This window comes from Dasypus novemcinctus, chromosome 13 (genome assembly GCF_030445035.2).
Source record: "Dasypus novemcinctus isolate mDasNov1 chromosome 13, mDasNov1.1.hap2, whole genome shotgun sequence".
In the NCBI taxonomy this organism is placed as follows: Eukaryota; Metazoa; Chordata; class Mammalia; order Cingulata; family Dasypodidae; genus Dasypus; species Dasypus novemcinctus.
Window position 1 is genome coordinate 55,601,791 of NC_080685.1, and position 21,800 is coordinate 55,623,590.

General features: G+C 39.5%; 1 protein-coding gene and 1 non-coding gene across 4 annotated transcripts in view; one reads left to right on the top strand and one right to left on the bottom strand.

Annotated features, from left to right (window-relative positions):
- Positions 1 to 21,800, bottom strand: part of ASTN1 (astrotactin 1) — a 330,952-nt gene that overhangs the window by 104,432 nt on the left and 204,720 nt on the right. For 2 of the 3 annotated variants that reach the window (XR_011645503.1, XM_058310162.1), the window contains one exon: positions 11,386 to 11,460. The exons of the other annotated variant lie outside the window; for it this stretch is intronic. Coding sequence is in view for 1 of the 2 variants with exons in the window: in XM_058310162.1 (XP_058166145.1) it covers positions 11,386 to 11,460 (75 nt within the window). In the remaining variant the exon portion in view is untranslated. The remainder of the gene's footprint in view (positions 1 to 11,385; positions 11,461 to 21,800) is intronic. 3 annotated transcript variants of the gene reach the window in all.
- LOC111767376 (U6 spliceosomal RNA) lies at positions 4,008 to 4,114 on the top strand. The gene has a single exon (XR_002799212.1). It is a non-coding gene; the product is annotated as a U6 spliceosomal RNA (small nuclear RNA).

A 21,800-nucleotide genomic window follows, 5' to 3' on the forward strand; every position in this document is an offset into this window, starting at 1 on the left:
AGGTTAGTATTAGTGGGGGATTGCTCCCACTGGGGGATCTGGCATTGCACCGCCGGCTGTTCCCTGTTCACTCTTTACAGTACTCTTTGGAAATGAGCACTTATTGTCCTTTTATGTATGATATGGCCGAGTCTGAGGGAGGTAGAAAGGTCAGTTCTTGTTCACACAGCCAGCCAGTGGGAGACCTGATTATGGCACCCACTCGCCAGTTGCCAGAAGTGGTTTTCAAGTCATCAGAAAGCAACTTCCAATTTTCTGCATTTGAAGCTGGACTTCCCTGTCTTAAATCAGCGATAAATGGAAGTATTTTGATTAAAGAAAGATGCCGACCTCCCACCATCCCCATCCCTTAGGTTTTGCACCCACGGCTGCAGCAGTGGTTTCTCTCTGTGCCTGGAGGAACACTACCAAGTTAAAGCAAGCAAAGAAAAGCTCCCTTTTCTTTGCTTCTGTGTGATGAGAACAGAAATGACTGCAGCCAGGAGACTCTAGGGAGTGGAGATGAGGGAGATGAACAAAACAGCTTCAGATTCCTTCTCTGCACGCCTACTTACACCCTTAGCAAAAAGTGCTAATACTTGGAATGTGGAAGTTTTTTTAAAAATTCTTATAACAAGGGCTAAAGAAATAAAAGAATCAATCAGCATTTCATGGGAGAGTTTAAGGAAACCATGAGAGGTTATTTGTTTATTTATTCACCCGTTTCATTTCAAAGGCATTCAAATGCTCTGTGTTCACAGTCAAAAATAGTCTATGGGAATAAAAGCCAGTGTGGGTGGATATCACGAGGCTGTGGCAGTCTGGCATCCCCTTCCAACTTAATGTGGAGGGAGGAACAATGGAAGGATGTGTACGACTAGACAAAATCCAGCACTGGCACGATTAGCATGCTGGTCACAGAGAACTATTTCAGAATCCTGAGCCGTTTTCTTCTCTAACCCACGCACTCCCCTCTACCCTCCTAGAGTTGGTTGAGGCACTAGGAAACCAGATTGATGGCTCAATGTCTCTTATGGAAAGAAGTGCCCTGTCCAGAATGCTGACCAAAAATCTGACCCACTGAGTGGGACTCATGAGTTACAAGGCAACCAAGCCACACAATGGAGAGTCCCTGGTGCTAAAGAGGCTGAAAGCAGAGACAGCAGACATTAGCACAACTGCAGGGGATCCCCAGGAAAGGGAAGTAGTAAAGGAGAATGTGACCAGGATTTGGAAAATTTCTCCTCCACTCTTACCTTTACACTTGGCCCCGTACTTAACTGACATGTTGGAGGAACTGCATCAAGTAGCACTGAAATATCAGAAATGTTTCTTGCTTTGAAGGAGGTACCCAACTCCTCCCATGAGAGGGGCATGAGGTAGTAGGTGGGCTAGAGCTGTGCATAGAGGGGCCAGCACCAGGGCAGGAAAGTCCATTACTGGGGTACAAAAGAAAAGACCCACTACCTCATTCTGCTGTGAAGCAGTTGGCAAATTGAAGTCATGACAATGTCTTTAAATACTGAGAGAGACACATACACATACACACACACACACACACACACACACACACACACACACACACCCTTCATCTGGCAAGACTAAGGAGTAGATTCAGGGCTAGTGATTGTTCCAAGGTACCTGGAGGAATGTGGCTTGAAGGAAATAATCTCAAAGAAACTGTAAGAAGTTTACTTTGCAATATTCAATGGACCTTGATTAGATAGCAACTTCATAATAGGAGGCTGAGGGGCAGGAGTGGGACACCACAAATATTATAATATACTGTTTCAGAGAGAACATACATATTTGAAGGGTTCCAGAGAGGAAGTAGTTTACTTGGACATAGAGGTGAGTTTATGTTTCCTATTTTGGTTTAAAATGATAAGTTTTGCAGTAATACAGAGCAACAAATCTGTGACCTAGAGTTTACAATTCATGTAACAGCTTTTAGGGGATTATTGACTGCTCCTGCACATTTCTGACAGACATTTTTTCTTTGCGAAGAGGGTTTCCATGCTCCTCCATTGCAGTTTCCCCTTCCTCCTCTCTATGCAGTAATATTTCTAAGAGAAAATCAAGTCACATATTTTCTAACGTAAAAACATGTATTGGCATCCCATGCCTCTGGAGCAAAGTTCAAGGCCTCCGAAAATGTCACTCCCCCCCACTTCTTCAGCTTCTTCTTTTATCTAACTTTGCTTCGAACATTGTGCTGCTACAGTGCAAAATGATATGGTTTTTAAATGCATCCTAATTTTCTCACCTCTTTGCCTTTGCTCCCAATATTCCTTCTTTTGGAATTTTCTTCCTTCTCATCTTTGCCCTACATTTACTTATTTCAAGACACTGTTAAAAAAAAAAAACAACCCACCCTTCCCAGAAAGCCCTCCAGGACTTCTGCCTTCACCCCTGAGGCTGAGTAAGGGCTCTTCTGCCCACAGCTCTCTTGCTGCTCCTGCAGTGTGGAATCATACCTGTCTTTTCATGTTTCCATCACTTGTAGTGAGCATGTGCTCTCTTGAGTAGCACATGGACAGCTCTTTGTATTCTTTGTATTGCCTAACACAGATTCTGTCCCAATGAAGTCACTCAATAAATAATTATTGACTGAACAATAAGGGGATTCTGCTACATTGTTTAGATTTCCTGGTCTTCGGGGGGATAGGATCTCAAATTTCAAATTTAAAGGCAGAACCAGTGGTGAGAATTATCCTCCATTTAAAAACCATATGGGTTGAGCTCCAAGTTTGAATGGATTTAATGATCAAGATAGATGTGAGTTTGATACTATGTGGAATTTTCAAAGTGTGCAGCTTCTGGGATATTGCACCGTACTGACTTAATAAGACAAAGAGTGTAATCGCCTTCAATGTCTGGTGGGGTCATAGGGCAAGCCAGTAGGGGGAGCAAAGTAAGGTGTGAGGTGAGACTAAACTTTGAGAACTTTCAGTGGCAGATTCCCTGTAGATCTGCCTTAACATTCTCATAATAGCTCTTTGAGGTTGGTAATTTGGCTTCATTTTACCAATTAGTCAACTAATATTTTAAGAAATTTAGTAACCTCCCCAAGGCCTCCATAAGTGGGAAAAATAGATTTGGTCTGATTCTCAGGTATGGATCACGACAGCTTTCCAACCCATTCTAGCTTACTGCTATGAAATTTTAAAGTTTTCACTTAGCTGCAAAACCTACTGACTAACTCTAAGACCCAAATATAGAACAACAAACTGTCAGAGAAAAGCTGTGTCCTGAAATCACATCTGTCCCTCATTCATGCAGATTTGGCAGGAACAGCTTCAGAAAACTGTCAAAGAGAAGTTGGGTGAGCATCTGGAATGTTTTCCCAAGTTAGGTCTTCTCTTGCGACAGCTGGTGGTGACCACCACAGTTGATGGTCTCAGCTGTGCGTTGGATCCTGCACACAGCCCTACTGAACTAGAGTTTGAAATCTGTGGTCAGAGGCAAACAATCACCAGAGAGTTCTGGGCAGAATCAGTCTGTGTTTTTATGATGGCTTGGCATGAAATTGAATGTGTGAAAACTGATCAACAGCTCAGAGACTAGCTTCGCCATTCTCTCCCATAGCAGGAGGTATTGTTCCCAGGGATGCAGGTACACATTTGGGAGGAAGGTCTTCCAGAGATGAATTGGACTGCACTAACCCCTGCTATCAAAGGGTCTAGTGGAATGGTGTGATCCTCGCCACCATGGAAAAGACGTCTTCAGCACTAGGATCAGTTTAGTAAGAAGACTCAGTCCACAGGCTGAGGGAAACGTGGACCCTTTGAATCTAGGTTGAACATTCCCCATGTGCTTTGGGATTGCAGATTAATTATCAAGGTTAAGTTGGACATCAAGTACTTTTCCTAGTCTGGGTTCAGGTCATTAGGAAATACTTGAAATGATTAAGTACTAATATTTATTGACATTCCTACTGTTAAAGCCATTTTGGGTACTACCCTTTCCCTCAAGAAGAAAGCAATTTCATTGAGGGAAACAAATAGGCAGATTAAAAATGAATGTGAGTGCTCACTTCAGCAGTACATATACTGATATTGGAATGATACAGAGAAGATTAGCATGGCCCCTGCACAAGGATGACAGGTAAATTCATGAAATTTCCATATTTTTATGGATTAAACTCCCAAAAGACACAGACTGGCAGAATGGATAAGAAAATATAAGTCATCTATATACTGTCTACAAGAGATTCACCTTAGACCCCAGGATAACACTAGATTGAAAGTAAAAGGCTAGAAAAAGATATTCCACACATGCAGTGAACAAAACAAAACAAAAAAAGTTGGAGTAACCATACTTACATCAGATGAAATAGACTTTAAATGTAAAACAATTATTAGAGACAAGGAAGAACATTATGTATTAATAAAAGGGGCAATTTACCAGGAAGAAATAACAATCATAAATGTATATGCACTTAACCAGGATGACCCAAGATACCTGAGACAAATCCTGGCAAAACTGAAGGGATATCTCTACAATAATAGTTAGAGACTTCAATACACCACTCTCAGCATTGGATAGACCATCTGGGCAGAGGTCCAATAAAGGAACAGAGAGCTTGAATAATACGTAAGTGGGCTAAATCTTATAGATATATATAGAACATTGTACCCCAAAACAGCAAGGTATGTATTCTTTTCAAGTGCTCATGGATCTTTCTCTAGGATAGACCGTATGCTGGGTCACAAAGCAGATCTCAATAAATTCTACACAATCAAAATTATACAAAACACTTTCTCTGATCATAACGGAATAATGTTGGAAATCAACAAGAGGTAGAAAACGGGAAATTTCACAAAAATATGGAGATTAAACAACACACTCTTAATCAGTGGGTCAAAGAAGAAATTTTGAGAGAAATCAGTAAATATCCCAACAAATGACAATGAAAACACAACATATCAGAATCTATGGGATGTAGTGAAGGCAGTGCTGAGAGGGAAATTTATAGCCCTTCAATGCTTACATTAAAAAAGAAGAACGCTAAAATATATGACCTAACCACACAGCTGGAGGAACTAGAAAAAGAATAGCAAACTAATCCCAAAGCAAGTAGAAGAAATGAAATAGCAAAGATCAGAGCAGAAATAAATGAAATTGAGAAAAAAAAAATAGAATTAACATGCCCAAAAGTTGGTTCTTTGAGAAGATTAACAAATTTGACAAACATGTAGCTAGACTGACAAAGAAAAAATGAGAGAAGATGGAAATAAATGAAATAAAATAAAAAATGAAAATGGGTTCATTCTTACTGACCCCACAGAAATAAAAGAGATCATGAGAGGGTACTATGAACAACTGCATGTCAAAAAAGCTAGATAACGTAGATGAAATGGAAAAATTCCTAGGAATATATGAACAATCAATACTGACCTTAGAAGAAATAGAAGACCTTAAGCTTAGCAAACTAATCATAAGTAAAGAGATTGAGTAATCAAACAACTTCCCAAAATGAAAAGCCCAGGATCAGATGATTTCACAGGTGAGTTCTACCAAGCATTGAAAGATTTAATACCAATCATACTCAAGTCTTCCAAAAAATTGAACAAGAAGGAATGCTACCAAACTCATTCTATGAAGCCAATATCAACCTACTACAAATGCCAGATAAAGATATTACAAAAAAAAGAAAATTACCGACCTACTTCCCTGATGAGGATGCAAAAATCCTCAATAAAATACTTGCTATTGAATTCAAAAAAACATTAAAAGAATTATTCATCATGATCAAGTGGATTTTACACCAGGTATGTAAGGGTGCTTCAACACAAGAAAATCAATCTGCATAAAACACCATATTAATAAATCAGGGAAGAAAAATATGATCCTATCAATTGATGGGGAAAAGGCATCTGACAAAATACAGCATCCTTATTGATAAAAATACTACAAAAGATAGGAATTGAAGGAAACTTTTTTAACATGATAAAGGCCATACATGAAAAACTCACAGCTAACATTGTTCTCAATGGTGAAAGACTAAAAATTTTCCCATTGTGATCAGGAACAAGACAAGGATGCCCACAGTCACCACTGTTGTTCAATAGAGCGATAGAGGCTCCAGTTAGAGTAATCAGGCAAAAAAAAGAAATAAAAGTTAAAATCAGAAAGGAAAAAGTAAGACTTTCACTATTTGCAGATGATATGATCCTATTCCTGGAAAGTCTGGAAAAGTCTACAACAAAGCTGCTAGAATTAATAAACGATTTCAGTAGAGAATCAGGATTCAAGATCAATACATGAAAATCAGTAGTGTTTCTGTATACTAGTAGTTTGCAATCTGAGGAGGACGTGAGGAAAAAAACCCATTTACAATAGTGACTATAAGACTATAAGAATCAAATATTTAGGAATAAACTTAATCAAGGCTATAAAGCACTTGTATTCAGAAAACTACAATACATTGTTAAAAAAAATCAAAAAAGACCTAAATAATTGGAAGAACATTCCATGCTCATGAATTGGAAGACTAAATATCATTAAATATCAATTCTACCCAAATTGATATACAGATACAATGCAATCTTGATAACAATTCCACCAACATTTTATAAACAAATGGAAAACACAGTTAACAACTTTATTTGGAAGGCTAAAGGTTCCCGAATAGCTAGAAACATCTTAGAAAGGAAAAGGGAAGTTAGAGGACTCTCATTTCTGGACTTTAAATCATATTACCTAGCTACTGTGGTAAAAACCGCATGTACTGGCATAAAGATCAACACATAGACCAATGGAACCGAATTGATGCTTCAGAAACAGACCTTCACATCTATGGCCAAGTGATTTTTGAAAAGCCTGTCAAACCAACCCAGCTTGGGCAGAACAGTTTACCTAACAATTGGTGCTGGGAGAACTAGATATCTATAGCAAGCCAAAAGAAAGAAAAAGGACCCCTATCTTGTAACTTATACAAAAATTAACTCAGAATAGATCAAAGACCTAATATAAAAACAAGAACCATTAAACTCCTAGAAGAAAATGTAGGAAAACATCTTAAGACTTGGTGGTAAGTGGAGGATTCTTGAACCTTACATCGAAAGCATGAGCCACAAAAGAACACATGCTTAAATGGGACCTCTTCAAACTTAAAACAATTTTGTGATTTAAAGGACTTCATCAAAAAGGTGAAAAGGCAGACCACTTGATGGGAGAAAATATTTGGAAAACATATTTGATAAGGGTTTGAATTCCATTCTATATAAAGAGATCATACAACTCAACAACAAAAGAGCAAGCAATGCAATTTATAAATGGGTAAAAGATTTAAATAGACATTTCTCCAGAAAGGAAATACAAGTGGCCAAAAAGCACACACACACAAAAAGTTCAATATCGCTATTTACTAGGGAAATACAAATCAAAGCGACAATGAGATATCGTCTCACACAGCATAGAATGGCCATTATTTAAAAAACAAAAACAGAAACAGAAAACAATAAGTGCTGGAAAGGTTGTGGAGAAATAGGAACACTCCTTCACTGTTGGTGGGATTGTAAAAATGATATAGCCTCTGTGGAAGACAGTTTGGTGGTTCCTCAGCAATCTCAACATAGAACTGCCATATGATCCAGCAATTCCTCTACTAGGAATATATCCAGAAGAACTGAAAACTGTGACACGAACAGACATCTGCACACTAATGTTTACAGCAATATTATTCACAATTGCCAAAAGATGGAAACAACCCAAGTGTTCATTAATAAAAGAATGGATAAGCAAAATGTGGTATATACTTATGATGGAATACTATGCTACAGTAAGAAGAAATGAAATTGGGACACATATGATAACATTGATAAATCTTAAAGACATTTTGTTAAGTGATGTACGCCAGATACAAAGGGACAAGTATTGCATGGTCTCATTAATATGAACTAATTATGAAGAATAAATGCATAGTGGTAAAACCTAGAGGATAGGTCACTAGGAGATAAGAGGAGGACTGAGAAGGACTACTGATGTTTAATGTATGCAGAAGCTTTAATTTACTTTACTGTGGAAGTGTGGAAATGTATAGAGTTGATGGTAACACATTATAGTGAGTAGCAGCTGGTTTATAAATGGGAATGCGGCTGGATAAGGTAGTCTAGGGATGTAAATGTCAATTGAAAGAAAGCTAGAAAATAATCTAGGGATTGAATAACACTGAATCCAGAGGTGGATGAGAATTGTGGTTGATGGTACAGATGGAAAACTGCCTTCCTACATCACGATTGCAGGGTGGGAATGAGGAGAAGCATGGGAAAAATACAACTGGTGTGACCTATGGACTGTGGTTAACAACAATACTGTGATATTCATGCATCTATGTCAAAGATGTGCTGTGTTGATAGTGGGGGAGTATGGAAAAAGTGTGCCAAATGTATGCTATGGACCATGGTGGTGGTAATAGCCTGATAATATTATCTCATAATCTGTAACAAATGTTCCACCGCGGTGTGGTGTGTTGGTGAAGGGTTGTTGTTTTGGAATTCTACACATGTGCAGATTGTTTTGTAAGTTCCCAAATTCTGTAACACAAATATATTTTAAAAAATAATAATAAGGTGGGTTGGGGGAAAAATACACCAAATGTAAGATAGGGGCTATAGTTATTAGTAAGATTTTGGCAATATTCTTTCATAATTTACAACAAATGTCTCAGTATAATGCAAGGTGGTGGTGGTGGGTTGGTATGGGACCCCTATGTGCATGATGTCATGCATGCTTGTTTTGTAAGTTCACAACTTTTACTACTTATTGTTTTTGTATATTCATGTGTGAATGATATACTTCAATAAGATGAAAAATAAAAAATAAATAGGAAATATATAATCATTGACAAATAAATGTTACTGAAATTTGGAATGGGGAATCATTGTAGATTGGCAAAGTTAGGGAAGTTGTCAAGCAGTGTTTCTCAAACCCAGCATACAGATTATAATCACCCAGCTCCAGCCCCAATTCCCAGAATTTTTTAATCAATTGGTTAGTGCTAGTTCAATGGTTGGTCATTTTCAAAAGCACACTGGGCGTTGTCACATAGAGCCAGGGTTGGAGACCACTTCTTTGATGAGAGAGTAAGTTCTTTGAAGTCAAGGACTTTCTCAGTCATATCCACAGCTCATGAAAAACAGTGCCTTGCAGTAGTAGATGGTCAATAGAAGCCTTGGTTTAGCCAATACTTGGTCTAAGTCATGAAAATGGGTAGTGTTTATATTAGGAGGAAAATAGGCATTCTTGCTAGAGAAAAGGATTTAAGCCACTGCACAGAGTGTGGGATGTTCAAGTTGGTGGGGGCAGTGGGCAGGCAGAAGACTAGTTTGACTAAGAATGAAAGGTCCCATAGGAGAAGAGCACCTTATTAAAAAGGAGTTGTAGGTTGGCTTTCAATTACGGAAAAGTTTGAATATCACAATTTAAACTTTATTCCATAGTCCAGGGAAAATTTCAGTGATTGGAATACATCAGGGCATTAAATTTTGAGGGAGCAGAGTAGCAAGTAAATAGCCATTAGTTTTTTTTTTAAGAAATTATATCACTGACAAGGTCACTGAATTTTCCAAAATGGCCATTGGCAGGTGGTTTACTCAAATCCCAGAGGGGTTTCAATTGAAGTTCCTAGTTCCTGAAACCAGTAGATTCTGTCCCATTGCTTTCATCTTAGAGTCTAGTTATTTCCATGTTAAGGACCAAAATGATTAATTACTTATTGATTAATCCACTGACTCCTGAAACAATTGAGTTCATGGGTCAAACCACCTAAGCGTACCCCTATGTAGTGATCAGGTATTGCATCCAGTTGGCAGCCAGCAAGCCTGAAAAGTATAAATGGTGCTAGTGGGGACAGCAGCACAGTTCTTGTGCAGGTGTTGCTCCAATAGTGATTTCATTAAGGCTCTTGTTTTTCAAAGTGTGGATTTCTGATTTTCAGAGAAGAGGGGACTTCCTCACATTAATTAGTCAAACTCTCCCAGACTTCCCTCCTAACTCATCTTTGTTGCCCTTCATACGTCTTGGAAGACCAGAAGAAGGAAAAGGGAAGGAAAAAGTCAGCTAAATAATAAAACATTGTTGAAAAGTTTAAATGTCTAAGTCACAGTCCAAGGAATGTAGTTGACATCCTCTTGTAGCACAAATCCTCAAAACCAGCCTGTAGCCAATGCCATTAACATGGCCCAGAAGGCCCTGGGAGAGACATGCAGGAGAGGAAAAGGGAAGGAAAGGCCCTCTGAGGCAGTGGCTCTGTAAATCTGCACTCTAGCCAGGAGCATGCCTTAGGAGCACACTGCTGGGGCCAAGCCAAGTCCATCCCAAGGCCCCAGAGAGAAGTGGGCAAATGCAGGTGCAAAACTTCAAACCTCTGCTAGGACTGGCTGACGGGGAGGGTTTGGGCAAGGGCAGTTCAGAGAGGTAGGCAGTGAGTAAGTGAGACTCAGCAAACTGTGTAAGTGCAGTGAGGAAGAAGCATGTTTTCCATTTTCCCTGCCCTGCTAACCCTGCCTGCCATTCCTCCCAACAAGGTCATGCAGCTGCTTAATTCATTTTTTGGCATCAGACTCTCATGCGGGACTATCTACTTCCTCGATGAGAGGACTTGCTCATGGAGGGAGATATATTCATGTTAACACTGCCAGGCTGGGCACAGTCTCTAGCACTTAGTAGGTCCTCAGCAAATTTATGCTAAGTGAAGGATTAATTGACAAAATAAATGGGCAATAAGATCACAGTTTGGAAACAAACTCATGTTCCAGCTAAGACCCAGGGTGAATTAAACTTTATGAAAATCCAGCAGCTGATGACTGGTGCCCAAATTCCTCCTCTGTTTATAGGTCTTTCTAAAAAATGCTATTTCTAGCTATGTAGGTAAAAATTGGGGAGATTCTAGAAGCATTCACTACGATTAGGTGGGTGGTAGATAAAAGAAAACAATAATAATGAGGTAGAGCTTAGAAAAGGGGAGGCAGAGGAGAATTCATTTTGAACAACTTAAGACTTTATGAGGAAGGTGCAAATTAGATATAAAATGTTGAGACAGAAACTGACATTAATTGTCCAGTCTGTGTAAGTTTCTGTACCAGGGGCTTTCTCTGCATTAGCTCATACATTCCTCACAACAACCTGGCCAGAAAAGTAATGTAGCCCCATTTACCAAATGCAGAAACTAGAGGATCTGAGGGGTTAAGTGAATTATTGAAGTTCCCAGAAACCAGGAACAGAACAAAATCTGACTTCAAAGTCCTCCATGTTGGCACAAGATGTGATTTGGGGGCAAGCACTTTTGTTACCAGATGGCAGAATAACCAAAAGTCCTTTCCATTTTATATTTGCCTCCTGGGAAGTGGGACATGGGGTGTGTAGACATATAGAAAAGCAAGTCCCCAGACAACCACTTACCTGAATATCTTATCAGAGGGCTGCTCTCCCAAAACCAGGTCAAAGCCTCGTTGAAATATTGTGTAAGGCCAAGGCCTAAAAGGAGAAACATCATTCAATTCGATTTAATTTCAACAAACACTCCCTGAACATGCACCGTGTGCCAGGCACCATGCTGGGTTCTGGAGACCCAAAGATGAAGAAGACTAGGACTGCCCTCAAGAAGCACATTAACTTGAGCTCACACAAGACCTCGAAGATGGAAAGCGACCAAAACCGGGATCATCACAAAAATCACTGAACCTAGGGCAAAGTTTTATTTGACAGTTCCAATAGGAACGTCAAATACAATTAAATTATATTAAGGCAGATCTCACATATCCATAATTCAGGTATAGATTTTACTGAAACTTATGTTTGCTCCATTTATAAAAAAGGAGCGGGATGATTTTGGGGAATTAAAAAGTTCTGGGTTAATTCAAACCCTGTTCTGCCTTTTAACCAACTACCTGACTCTCTCTTGTCAGATCAGTTGCCTTGTTGAGACTAATTCCTTCATTTGTAAAAAAAAAACTGAGTTAATAATGGCTGCCTTAAGACCACTGTGAAGATTCAGCACATCTCTTAGGCCAAGGCCACAGCTCATACAGGTCCTCCTTCCCTACTCAAAATGCTATGAGGATTCTGGGTATTTTAGGTTCCAAAATTTTAATGTTACTCATTCAAACAGAAATAATTGAAAATGGTATTTTCAAATAATTCTTAACTACAAGTCTTCTATATATCCTTGAAAGAAACAGAACTCTTTCTTTTAAATAGTATATCTTTTTGCTAACCCAGATATCCAACCCAAAAATTATTTATTCATTTGAGAAATACTCAGTAAATCCCATACCTGGTGTCTGGTATTGAGATATAATGGCATGCTAGAGGGAGTAACACTTGCTCTCACGGAACTTACCGTCTCATAACTAACCCAATTATTGAGGTATTCACTGTAGGTATTTCTTTGTTTTTCAAGGACTTGAAAAAGCCAGGCAAGTAAATCAATGCAATTATTATTTGGTCTAACCCAGTGGTTGTCAAGGGGAGTAGTATCGCCCAACAAAGGACATTTTGAGGAATTTATGGGAGCTGTTTTGAATGACACAGTCATTGGGGGCTTTATTGGTATTCAAAAGGCAGAACCATAGGCTAGAATAGTGCAGTTCTCAGGACAGTTCTGCACAATGAAAAGTTTCTTCCTGTCTTGCAAGCTTTAGAACATCCTGCTGGATATGTATGTAGGTGAAAACCTGCGTATAATGACGTAAGCCCAGATGCTAACTCCACTTACATATAAATGCAAAGAAGCTTTATGTGGTTTTAATATATAAGGAATTTTCCACACAAAACTTCAAGACATACGTATTATATACATGTTACTATATATGCTATAAAAATTTTGAAATTTTTTAGGATTTTTTTTCATAGTTTTGGAGTATTATGCCACTGTCCATAATGTTAATGGCCTTTGAATCACATATATGGCTGTTATATATATTGGATATTATATCATTACATTACATATTATGGTGAATCTACATTAGGTACAAATGTCTGACAACTTTATTATTTCTTTTCTTGTAATGCTACAAGAGTATTTACGTATTAAAATAGATATATTATTATAAATTTCTTTCTTCTTTCATTACTGTTAGGGCATTATATTTATTTGTTGAAATTTTATATTTATATAGGTTTCATTATTTATGAATTTCATTTAAGGCTTACAAAATATTTATTATAAAAAGAGGGTGCTGGGTCTCATAGGGCAGGGGCCAACAAGTTAACACAACCAGCTTACTAGTTAACTACCCAGTGGAGAGCCATTTGCCAGGGGAAGTCATTGGGGCTTCATAAAGGAGTGGTTGGGATATATGTGTTCATTTTTTATGCTTACTATTTATAACCACTTTATTCCTGGAATTCAATTTAGAAACCCTCTGAGGCAACTAGAATTGCCTCCAAAAAGTACCCAGTGCTACACTACAAATAACCCCTACATCAAATAAATAGCTTCTTTTCCCCATCTCCTGGGTGTTTTTGGGTTTGTTCTGTTCACTGGAGGTAAACCCACAGAGTAGGGTTCACATCTGATTCTTTATGCTGCAAAGTAAATGAGGGTTTATGGGCACCTGACAAATACGTATTAATTCAAGAAAAACCTACAAATTATACAAAGAAAGACCCATTTGATCCTAGATAGCTAGAAAGAAGAATAAGAATAGAAAAGGAGCATGCAAAATTCTTTCTCTCTTTTTTTGGGGTAGACTCACATTTTATTTATTAATGGTTTAATAATATTAAGTAAAACACCTTTGTATTCAAGCCAGCTCAAGTATTCAGAGTTGGTACAATGTGTTATTAGAGTTAATTCTTGGCATGGTTCCTAGGTTGTTTGAAACAAACATATTTTGAGGAGCAACATCTTAGAACTGGGGTTGATTACAATGTTATCAATTAATTATGCAGAATGACACAATTAAACCTGTATCCAAGTCATAGTTAATGAAAAAACATTTATTAAACACACATCAACATGCTGCTAGGGAGATTAGGTAAAAAAGATTTCCTGCTCTGGAGGAGCCTGAAATGTGAAAAAGGCAACTCTGACTCAAAGGGCACAGACCTATGCACAGACCACCCCTGACCACAGTGAGAGGCAGCAGGCCCAGTGGTTATGGTGCAGCTTCTGCAGCCAGTCTGCCGATTTCAAATTCCAGCTAAGCCACCTACTAGTTGTAGGACCTTGGGCAAGTCCCTTAGCCATTCTGTAAAATGGTTTCCTCATCTGTGAAATGAGACTGATGATTATAATTGTATCCACCTGGCAGGGTGGTGATGAGGAACTAGTTAATATAGTTAAAATGCCTGACATTGAGTGACTGCCACAGAAGCATTCATTAACCAAGTTAAATATACTAGTTACCTGGACCAATAATAAATACTATAGTAAGGATCAATTCTCAAATTTTCTATAAAGGAAGGGCGCCTTATCCTAAGGTGCAAATACAGTGCCAACACCCACTTTAACTCATATTGCAAATTCATTTGTGTTGACTGGAGAGGAGGCAATGATGAGTACTGTAAGGTCAAAGGCCTCACAAGACAACTAATTACACAGCATTGACATTAAACACAAAGAGAGTGAGAGGAACATACTATGAAGAGAGTTGCAAATTGTACCAGCAAAGGGATAAAAGGGAATTTCATTATTTATTTTCTTCCCACTAGTCAGGGATGATCTGTCAGGGGGATGGAAATTCTTATTTGAATTATTTAGCAAATATTGATGGAGGCCTATTGTGTGTGAATTGTGATCCTTGGCAATGGGAGTTGGGATAAAGAGATTCCTGCCCTCAAAGGAACTTACAGTCTTTTTGAAGAACATATGTGCCCTGACAAATAGAAGAGCATGAGGAGATAGAAGAGGAATAGAGCTATAGGAGACAAGCCAAGTGGCAGTGGCTGGTGGTAGATCACTCAGGCTTGGTGCAGGCAAGTTGAGTATCGGCAGTGCATGGAGCGAGATGGGAAAACGCAGGACAAGGTGAGGAAGAGCTGGACCTAAAAGGCCTGAAAACACTTTGAAGCTGGGTTACCTGAGACTGACCATAAGACAAGGCCTCTGAGTACAAGTCCACGTAAGAAATTGAATGGGTCTAACCAATATATCCAGGCTCAGACGGAAGTTGCCTTGAGGATGCCTGGAACAGAATCTAAAGGTCCTTTTAACTGTCTGTTTCAAAACCTCTCTTTGCTCTGTTTGTCACTCTATGGCTTCATTCTTTCAAAATGACTAACATACACAGTGAAGACTTGGCCTTAGACAATCCCACCTCAAGTCTTGACAGACCTTTCATTAGAGATAAAAAAAATCCATGAAGGAACAAAATGGATTGGCCTATCCTGGATCAGGGATCAACCCTGGACCATCTCTTCAGCCGGTAAAGCAGAGAAGTCAAAGAAGATGCCCACCTCATTTGGTTTTCAGGGCTAGAGCTGGAGAGCAGGGTGAGGGGTAAACAAAACACCTCAGCTTCTATCTGCTTGTGGCAGCAAGAATGCTGCCTCTACCAGGATTGGGTGACATTATTGAGAGGGCTGTGCTAGTATTTACTTTTGTGGAAAGAGCCCTGAGCCACTGAGTAGCCCAAGGCTGGTGTCAGGCCAGTAGGGGGACAGAAGACTGACCTTGTAGTTTTTGGGATCCCTCAGTCTCTTGACTGCTCCTCAGAGGTATGGCATCCAATATTTAGCCTGCCTTGTGCCTGGTCACATCTTCTTAGTTTAGGAAAATTAGCAGAATCAGAAGTCAGAAAGAGCTTTTTTGTCCCTTTTCATCTTCATTCTTAGGAATCAAGACCCTGAAGATTGTATTCCCATGTGGGCAGCTACAGATGGTCTCCATACAGGCAAATCACAGACCAGCATTGGAACCATCTCTCAGACCCACTGCCTCAAGCAGGAAAATCATCTGTGCCCAGGAGGAGCTCCACTGTAATGGAAACATAGCAGCCAGCAGGGCACAGATGCAAATGGTGTGTGCTGAGAACTATTAGTAATCTTTTATTTGCTTCTTCTCCCTCCCTGCCTCACAAAATACCCAGAGCCTATTCAGAGTCTCTGGAGACACTGGCAATTTCCAAGCTTTCAGCTTCTCTTCCCAACACTCACTTCTCTTCCCCACGACACATCAGCTGTCACAGGGTTGTTTGCTTCAGTCTTGCTGGTGGGTTGCACCAGAAGTTGCCTGGGGCCTTGCTTTGATGCTCGGCCTTCATCCTGGTTGCTGGAGCATTTCTTCCACTATTTAACCTGGACCCACAGAGTGAGGAAAAGCCCTCAGGGCCAACCTTCACATGGGGTCTCCCCAGAGCAGAGAGGACCACTTCTGCTCTGGACAAGAACCTCTAAATGCTGATTTTTAAGTGCTAGTACCAGCTAACTATAGAAACAGAACTCTGAGGCATAACAGGTGATGGGCTTTCTTGTGGAGAGCCTGAGACTTAGCCCCTCAGGGGGACAGAAGATACATAGATTAGATAGGAAGATAGATGAGAGGCAGACAGAGATAGAGAAAGAGAATGAAAATATACATACATACACACACTCTATTTGACATAGTCCAGTACAGAGGGAATCTTTCAGCTGGAGGCACTAGTGAAAAGGGTTTTTTATGAAAGGCTTTTAGAAATTAGGAACTCTTCTGAACTTATTATATATTCTTCCACCTGTGGCTAAAGGGAGCATTTTATAAGTGAAAATAATTTGTCCATAGTTAATGAAGGTACAATTTTTTAAGACTACCTCTGGCCCACACATTAAGCTACGCTTCTCGAGGAAGTATAATTTCCAAAGTTACTGCTGAGCTATTCAAAACACTTTGCGGTCCTAGTATAGGCTCCATAAGAATCTGAGATTTTGAGCAAATGTTCCTTTTTGTAGATGGGTAAATAAGTTTGTAAGGAGGGAAGAGTGAAACAAAGAGAGACTAGAGATTCATTTTAAAAATTCATTTTAAAAATTGTTTGTGGAGCAAGGTAGCTGAGCAAGATACTCAGCACAAGGAGTGAAGAGAAAAATGGCAACAATGACTCTCCCAGCTCTGCAACTGAGTGAATCCTCCATGCCTCAATTTACCTCAGTGAAAAGACGGGAGTTTATTAGGTGCCACTGTCTTCACAATCGTACCATTTCTGGGAGAATTGAGTACCAAAATGAACGATGCTTAGATTATGTAGTAAACCTGTGGCTTTATCAAAAGTTAAATAATAAGGATAATGATGCCCAACATTTTCCTAGGAAATTATAAGGCCTTGGAGCCTCTGCAGATGTTATTGCTCTACTTGGACTTCTCTCTGCTCTTATTTTCTAGGATAACTTACACTATTTTTAAAGTCTCATCTTAACATAAGCCTTTCCAGGACCTCCAGCACGAGGTTAGGCCCTATTGTTATAAGCTCTCATGGCATCCTGCACTTTCCTTTAGAACCAATAGCTATAATCAATATGTGAAATATTTAAGTAACATTTTCCCTCACCTGATATACGGAAAGAATCTTGTCATTATCAATGCCATATCCTCAGTGTTTGGCAGAGTACTGTCTCGTAGTGACTGACACTCAGTAAATATTTGCTCAGGAAATGAACTGCATCGCAATGAAGCTGAGGGCCAGACAAACCTGGGTTTGAGTCTTAGATTAGGCAACCATTGAACTATCAGACCTTAGGCAAGTTACTTAATTTCTCTCAGCTTCAGTGTCTTTATAATATGTGGATGAAATAGTACCTTTTTTCATTACTCAAAAAAAAAACAACAACAAAAACCAAATAACAAAAAAACCCCCATCCCTTAGTAGTTACCTCTCAATCTCTTTATCCTTCTCCTGTCATACGTAACAGCTAATCTATTTCCATCTCTGTAATTTATTTATAGCATTATATTTTATATGTAATTTATATCAAACATTATATGTTAACAATAAATCGTGATGACTGTGTTATATTTACAAACTTGTATTATTTTTAAACATGCTAATATCACATACAGAAAAATTAAAATAAATATTGATGTGATTTGATTAATTAATGTCTAATAGTAAGTTAAGCAAATTCATTTTTAATTATTAAGAAAAATTACCTATTTGTAAGCAACTAGCAGAGTGTGGGCTCCAGAATCAGACTAGGTAGGTTTGAAACTTGGATCTCCCACTAATTAGCTCTATGACCTTGGGTAAATTCAATAATCCATGCCATTAGGTTATTCTACCCTCTTTGCTGCAGTCATGGCAACACGATTTCCCACCCTACTCATGCCATCCCTCCACTTCAGCACCTGGATCACTGTCTTTCTCTGACATTTCACCATTGTTGATGACTTTAGTATTGACTTAGACTACCCTTTCAGTACTCAAGCCACTCAGTTCCTTGCCCTTTCCCCTCCACTGACCCTGTCTCCACCCTCACTCCCATTGTCATATCACCAATACCAGCAACCCCTCCATGATCTCCATTTCAAGAGTATCCATCTCTGACCATCGTCTCCTACCTCCCCAACTCACTCCTAACACCATGCCAATTTTTTTACTCTGCTGGCACTTAAAACTCCATTGACCCTATCAAATGTTTCAGCAATCCTCACCCACCTCATATACTCTCTGTCCCCTTTATTCAAAATAAATTCCATGATCCCTCTTTGTAATCATTGCCTTTCATTAACCTGCCTTGCCCCTCCATTACCTCATCAACTTCGTCTGAAGCACTCTGACACTGGTAAAAATCTCACGGCTCAGTTTTTGCATCTGCGCAGATGAAGGCAGCTGGTGACCACATGGGTTGTTCTCATTTTTAAATGCCTGACCACTAACCTTACATGGGCCCTGAACACTGTCCAATCATCAAACCACATTTTTCTTGTCCACTCATGCTCCCATTCTCTAGATCACTATTCCATACCTTCTTATTTCTCCTTAAACTTCTAACACCTCCTTGTGCATCCTCACCCTCAGCTAACAATCTTGCTTCCTAGGGAATTGGGAAAATAGAGGAGACAGTTAAAAAGCTCTCACCACCACATCCACCTAGCCCTGTGCCCATTACTCTTCTTTTAACCAGGGATGAACAGTCTGTCTAGAACGCTCCCATTCCAGTTCAACCTTCGGCATCTTATAGACAACAGGGAAGGAGCCCTAAATGGAAGTTACAAGTCCAAAATTCCACCCTGCTACTGTGACTTCAAGCAAACAAGAATGTCCTACAGCCTCTATTTCTTCATGTGTAAAATGGGAACCAGAAAGAGAACATACTCCATGCAATCTTTACCTTGTTGAACAAGGTGTGAGTAACCAAATTTCAGATCCTTGATTTTCTTTGGTTATTCATTCTTAATCAACTCTTTCTGTAGTTATTTCTTACAGTTTTCCCTCTACACTTTTGTGTACATGTGCATGAGTATGTTTTACATAAATTATTTCATTTAAAGATAGAGTAGTAACAAACTGACACAACCAATGCCTCTTTTGTCTCAGTTTTCTTGTATAAAATTGGAATAATATTAGTATCTAATTTATTGACCACACAGGATTAAATGAATTAACATATACAAATAAATAATAATAACTTTGGGATATAGTAAATACTGAATACATTTTAACTATTATTAGTCTTCAAACATTAATAAGAATTCTGGTTCTAAGTGCTGAAAAGGGTTTACCTGAAGAAATTTTTTTAAATGACTTTGAGAAGGATAATAATGAGCAAAATGTTGTGACTTTCTTTTATCCCCAATTCTGGAACTGAGGGCTACAAACTTTGCCAAAAAAGTGGCAAGGAAGACAAACACATACACAGACACACATGCAAGTACACATACACAAGTACGGAATTCGCACTTAGCCTTTTTGTCAACAGAAAGCATGGCAGGAAATAAGGGAACAGAAGGGACCACAGATCTGCAGCAGACATTTGCCCTTCCTAACACCTGATATATGGGACATGGCTTGTTAGAGAAAGGTAGATGCTACTCTCTTGGACTTAGGGCTCATCAGGAAAGGCCAAGAGGCAGTATTTACCAACTCCTGGAAGAAGTTGGCCCAGAGACTTGCAGTGTCTTTTTATAATTTGGGATCAAGAGTTATATAAAGCAAAGAAAGGAAATCTTGAATGCGTGCGAAAACAACTGGTAATAGTAGTTGCCAATTACTAAACATTTACCACATGCCAGGCATGCATTGTATTCGGGGCTGTACACACATCACTTCATTTAACCCTCACCACCATCCAGAGAGCTCTACGGTTATCATCCCCAAGCAACAAAAGTAAACATAGGGTCAGGAAGCTTAAGGAAGTTGCCCAAGGTCACACAGCTATTAAGAAGAGGTGGGTGTTTTCGTGGATCCCGCAGTCAATGAGTCCCCCTACCCCTTGCTCTGCTTCTCTCACCTTCACGGGCACAGCACTGCTGGGGAGAACGTGCAGAGACAGCCCGGGGACTCCAGCCTGGTTGGTGGCCTAGCTTGCCCCCACATGTGTCTGAGTGCAGAGTGGTGGGTGGGGCAGACATTATCATTATCTATAGTGCCCAGAAGAAGTACCTTCTCCCTTGCCTGTGCTTTTGTAAGATGACTCTATACATCATGTGGTATGAGAGTCGTAGATTTATCTGTCATCTTCTTTATTTTCTCACTGATACAGCAACTGGATCTCCTTTATCACTGCATCTCTACTAAGTGGCATACAGCACAATGGTTCTCAACCTTTGGATGTTTTTATTCCATACCTAGGGTTGAACTAAGCATCCGTAGTTTAAAAAAATTTAGTTGGATGATTCTAAAGTACAAAACAGTTGAGAATCATTGACCTAGCCTGTGCCCACTCCTACCTCCAGCCAATCCTTTTGGATGAATCTGGCATTCTATGAACTATGATTGCCATAAAAACAGAAGCTACAATCTAGCCTAAGAATTCACTGGAACCCATTTTTTATTTTTGAATTATTTTGAGAGATAAAGATATCGGGCCCTTTCCTTGTCCTCTTTATTGATGGATTTAGACATCCCAGATCTCATTACAATTATATAAGGTATACATCCGTTTTTGTAAAACTGTCTCACTTTGATTTCAGCGGATCAACATTTCCATTAAAAGAGTATTATGCAGAATTGAGATTTGAATACATTCATAAATGCATCTACAAGTACGGCTGGGCCCATACATGCACATACACACATGTTCTGTGCATCTGCTCAAACGCTCCTCCCCATACACACACACACACACACACACATGCACTCAGGGACTCACACACTGTCACAGCTGCAACATTTCCTTGGAGCAGTCAGATGACTGAAGGGATGCACCGTTGCTCTCATACCCTCCTGGCAACAGCTGCAGACACTGAAGGCAGCAAGGACGGATGGAGCTGGTTGGGAGCAGGGTGTCTTGCAGGACCCCACTGGGCCTGTGATAACCCCCACAGATCATCCCAGAAAAGGTCCCACCCTAGCATGGCCTCTGTGGGTGGGGGAGTATCTCGAGACAGGCACATCTCCATGTGAGTCCAAAAGTCTGGATCTGCGTTCACTTGTTAGCTGTATGAAACTGATCAGACATTTAACCTTTCTAAGTCTCATTTTCCTTTTTTTGCGTGTGAAATGGGGATAATTTAAGTGATAACCTGTTACTTGTGGACTGTAAGAAGATTAGATGAATGAATGAATGAATGTAGAGTTTTAGTATAACGACTGAAACAGAGTTGTTTCTTTCTGAATGTAGTTTCCTTCCCCCAGTTCGCTGTGGGCTGTGAACTGAAAGACTCAGTTGATTCTTACCCGGGGTTAATGCAACCTGGGTCTCAAGTTCAATCCTCCTGAAAGCTTGTTAGTCTCACTCAC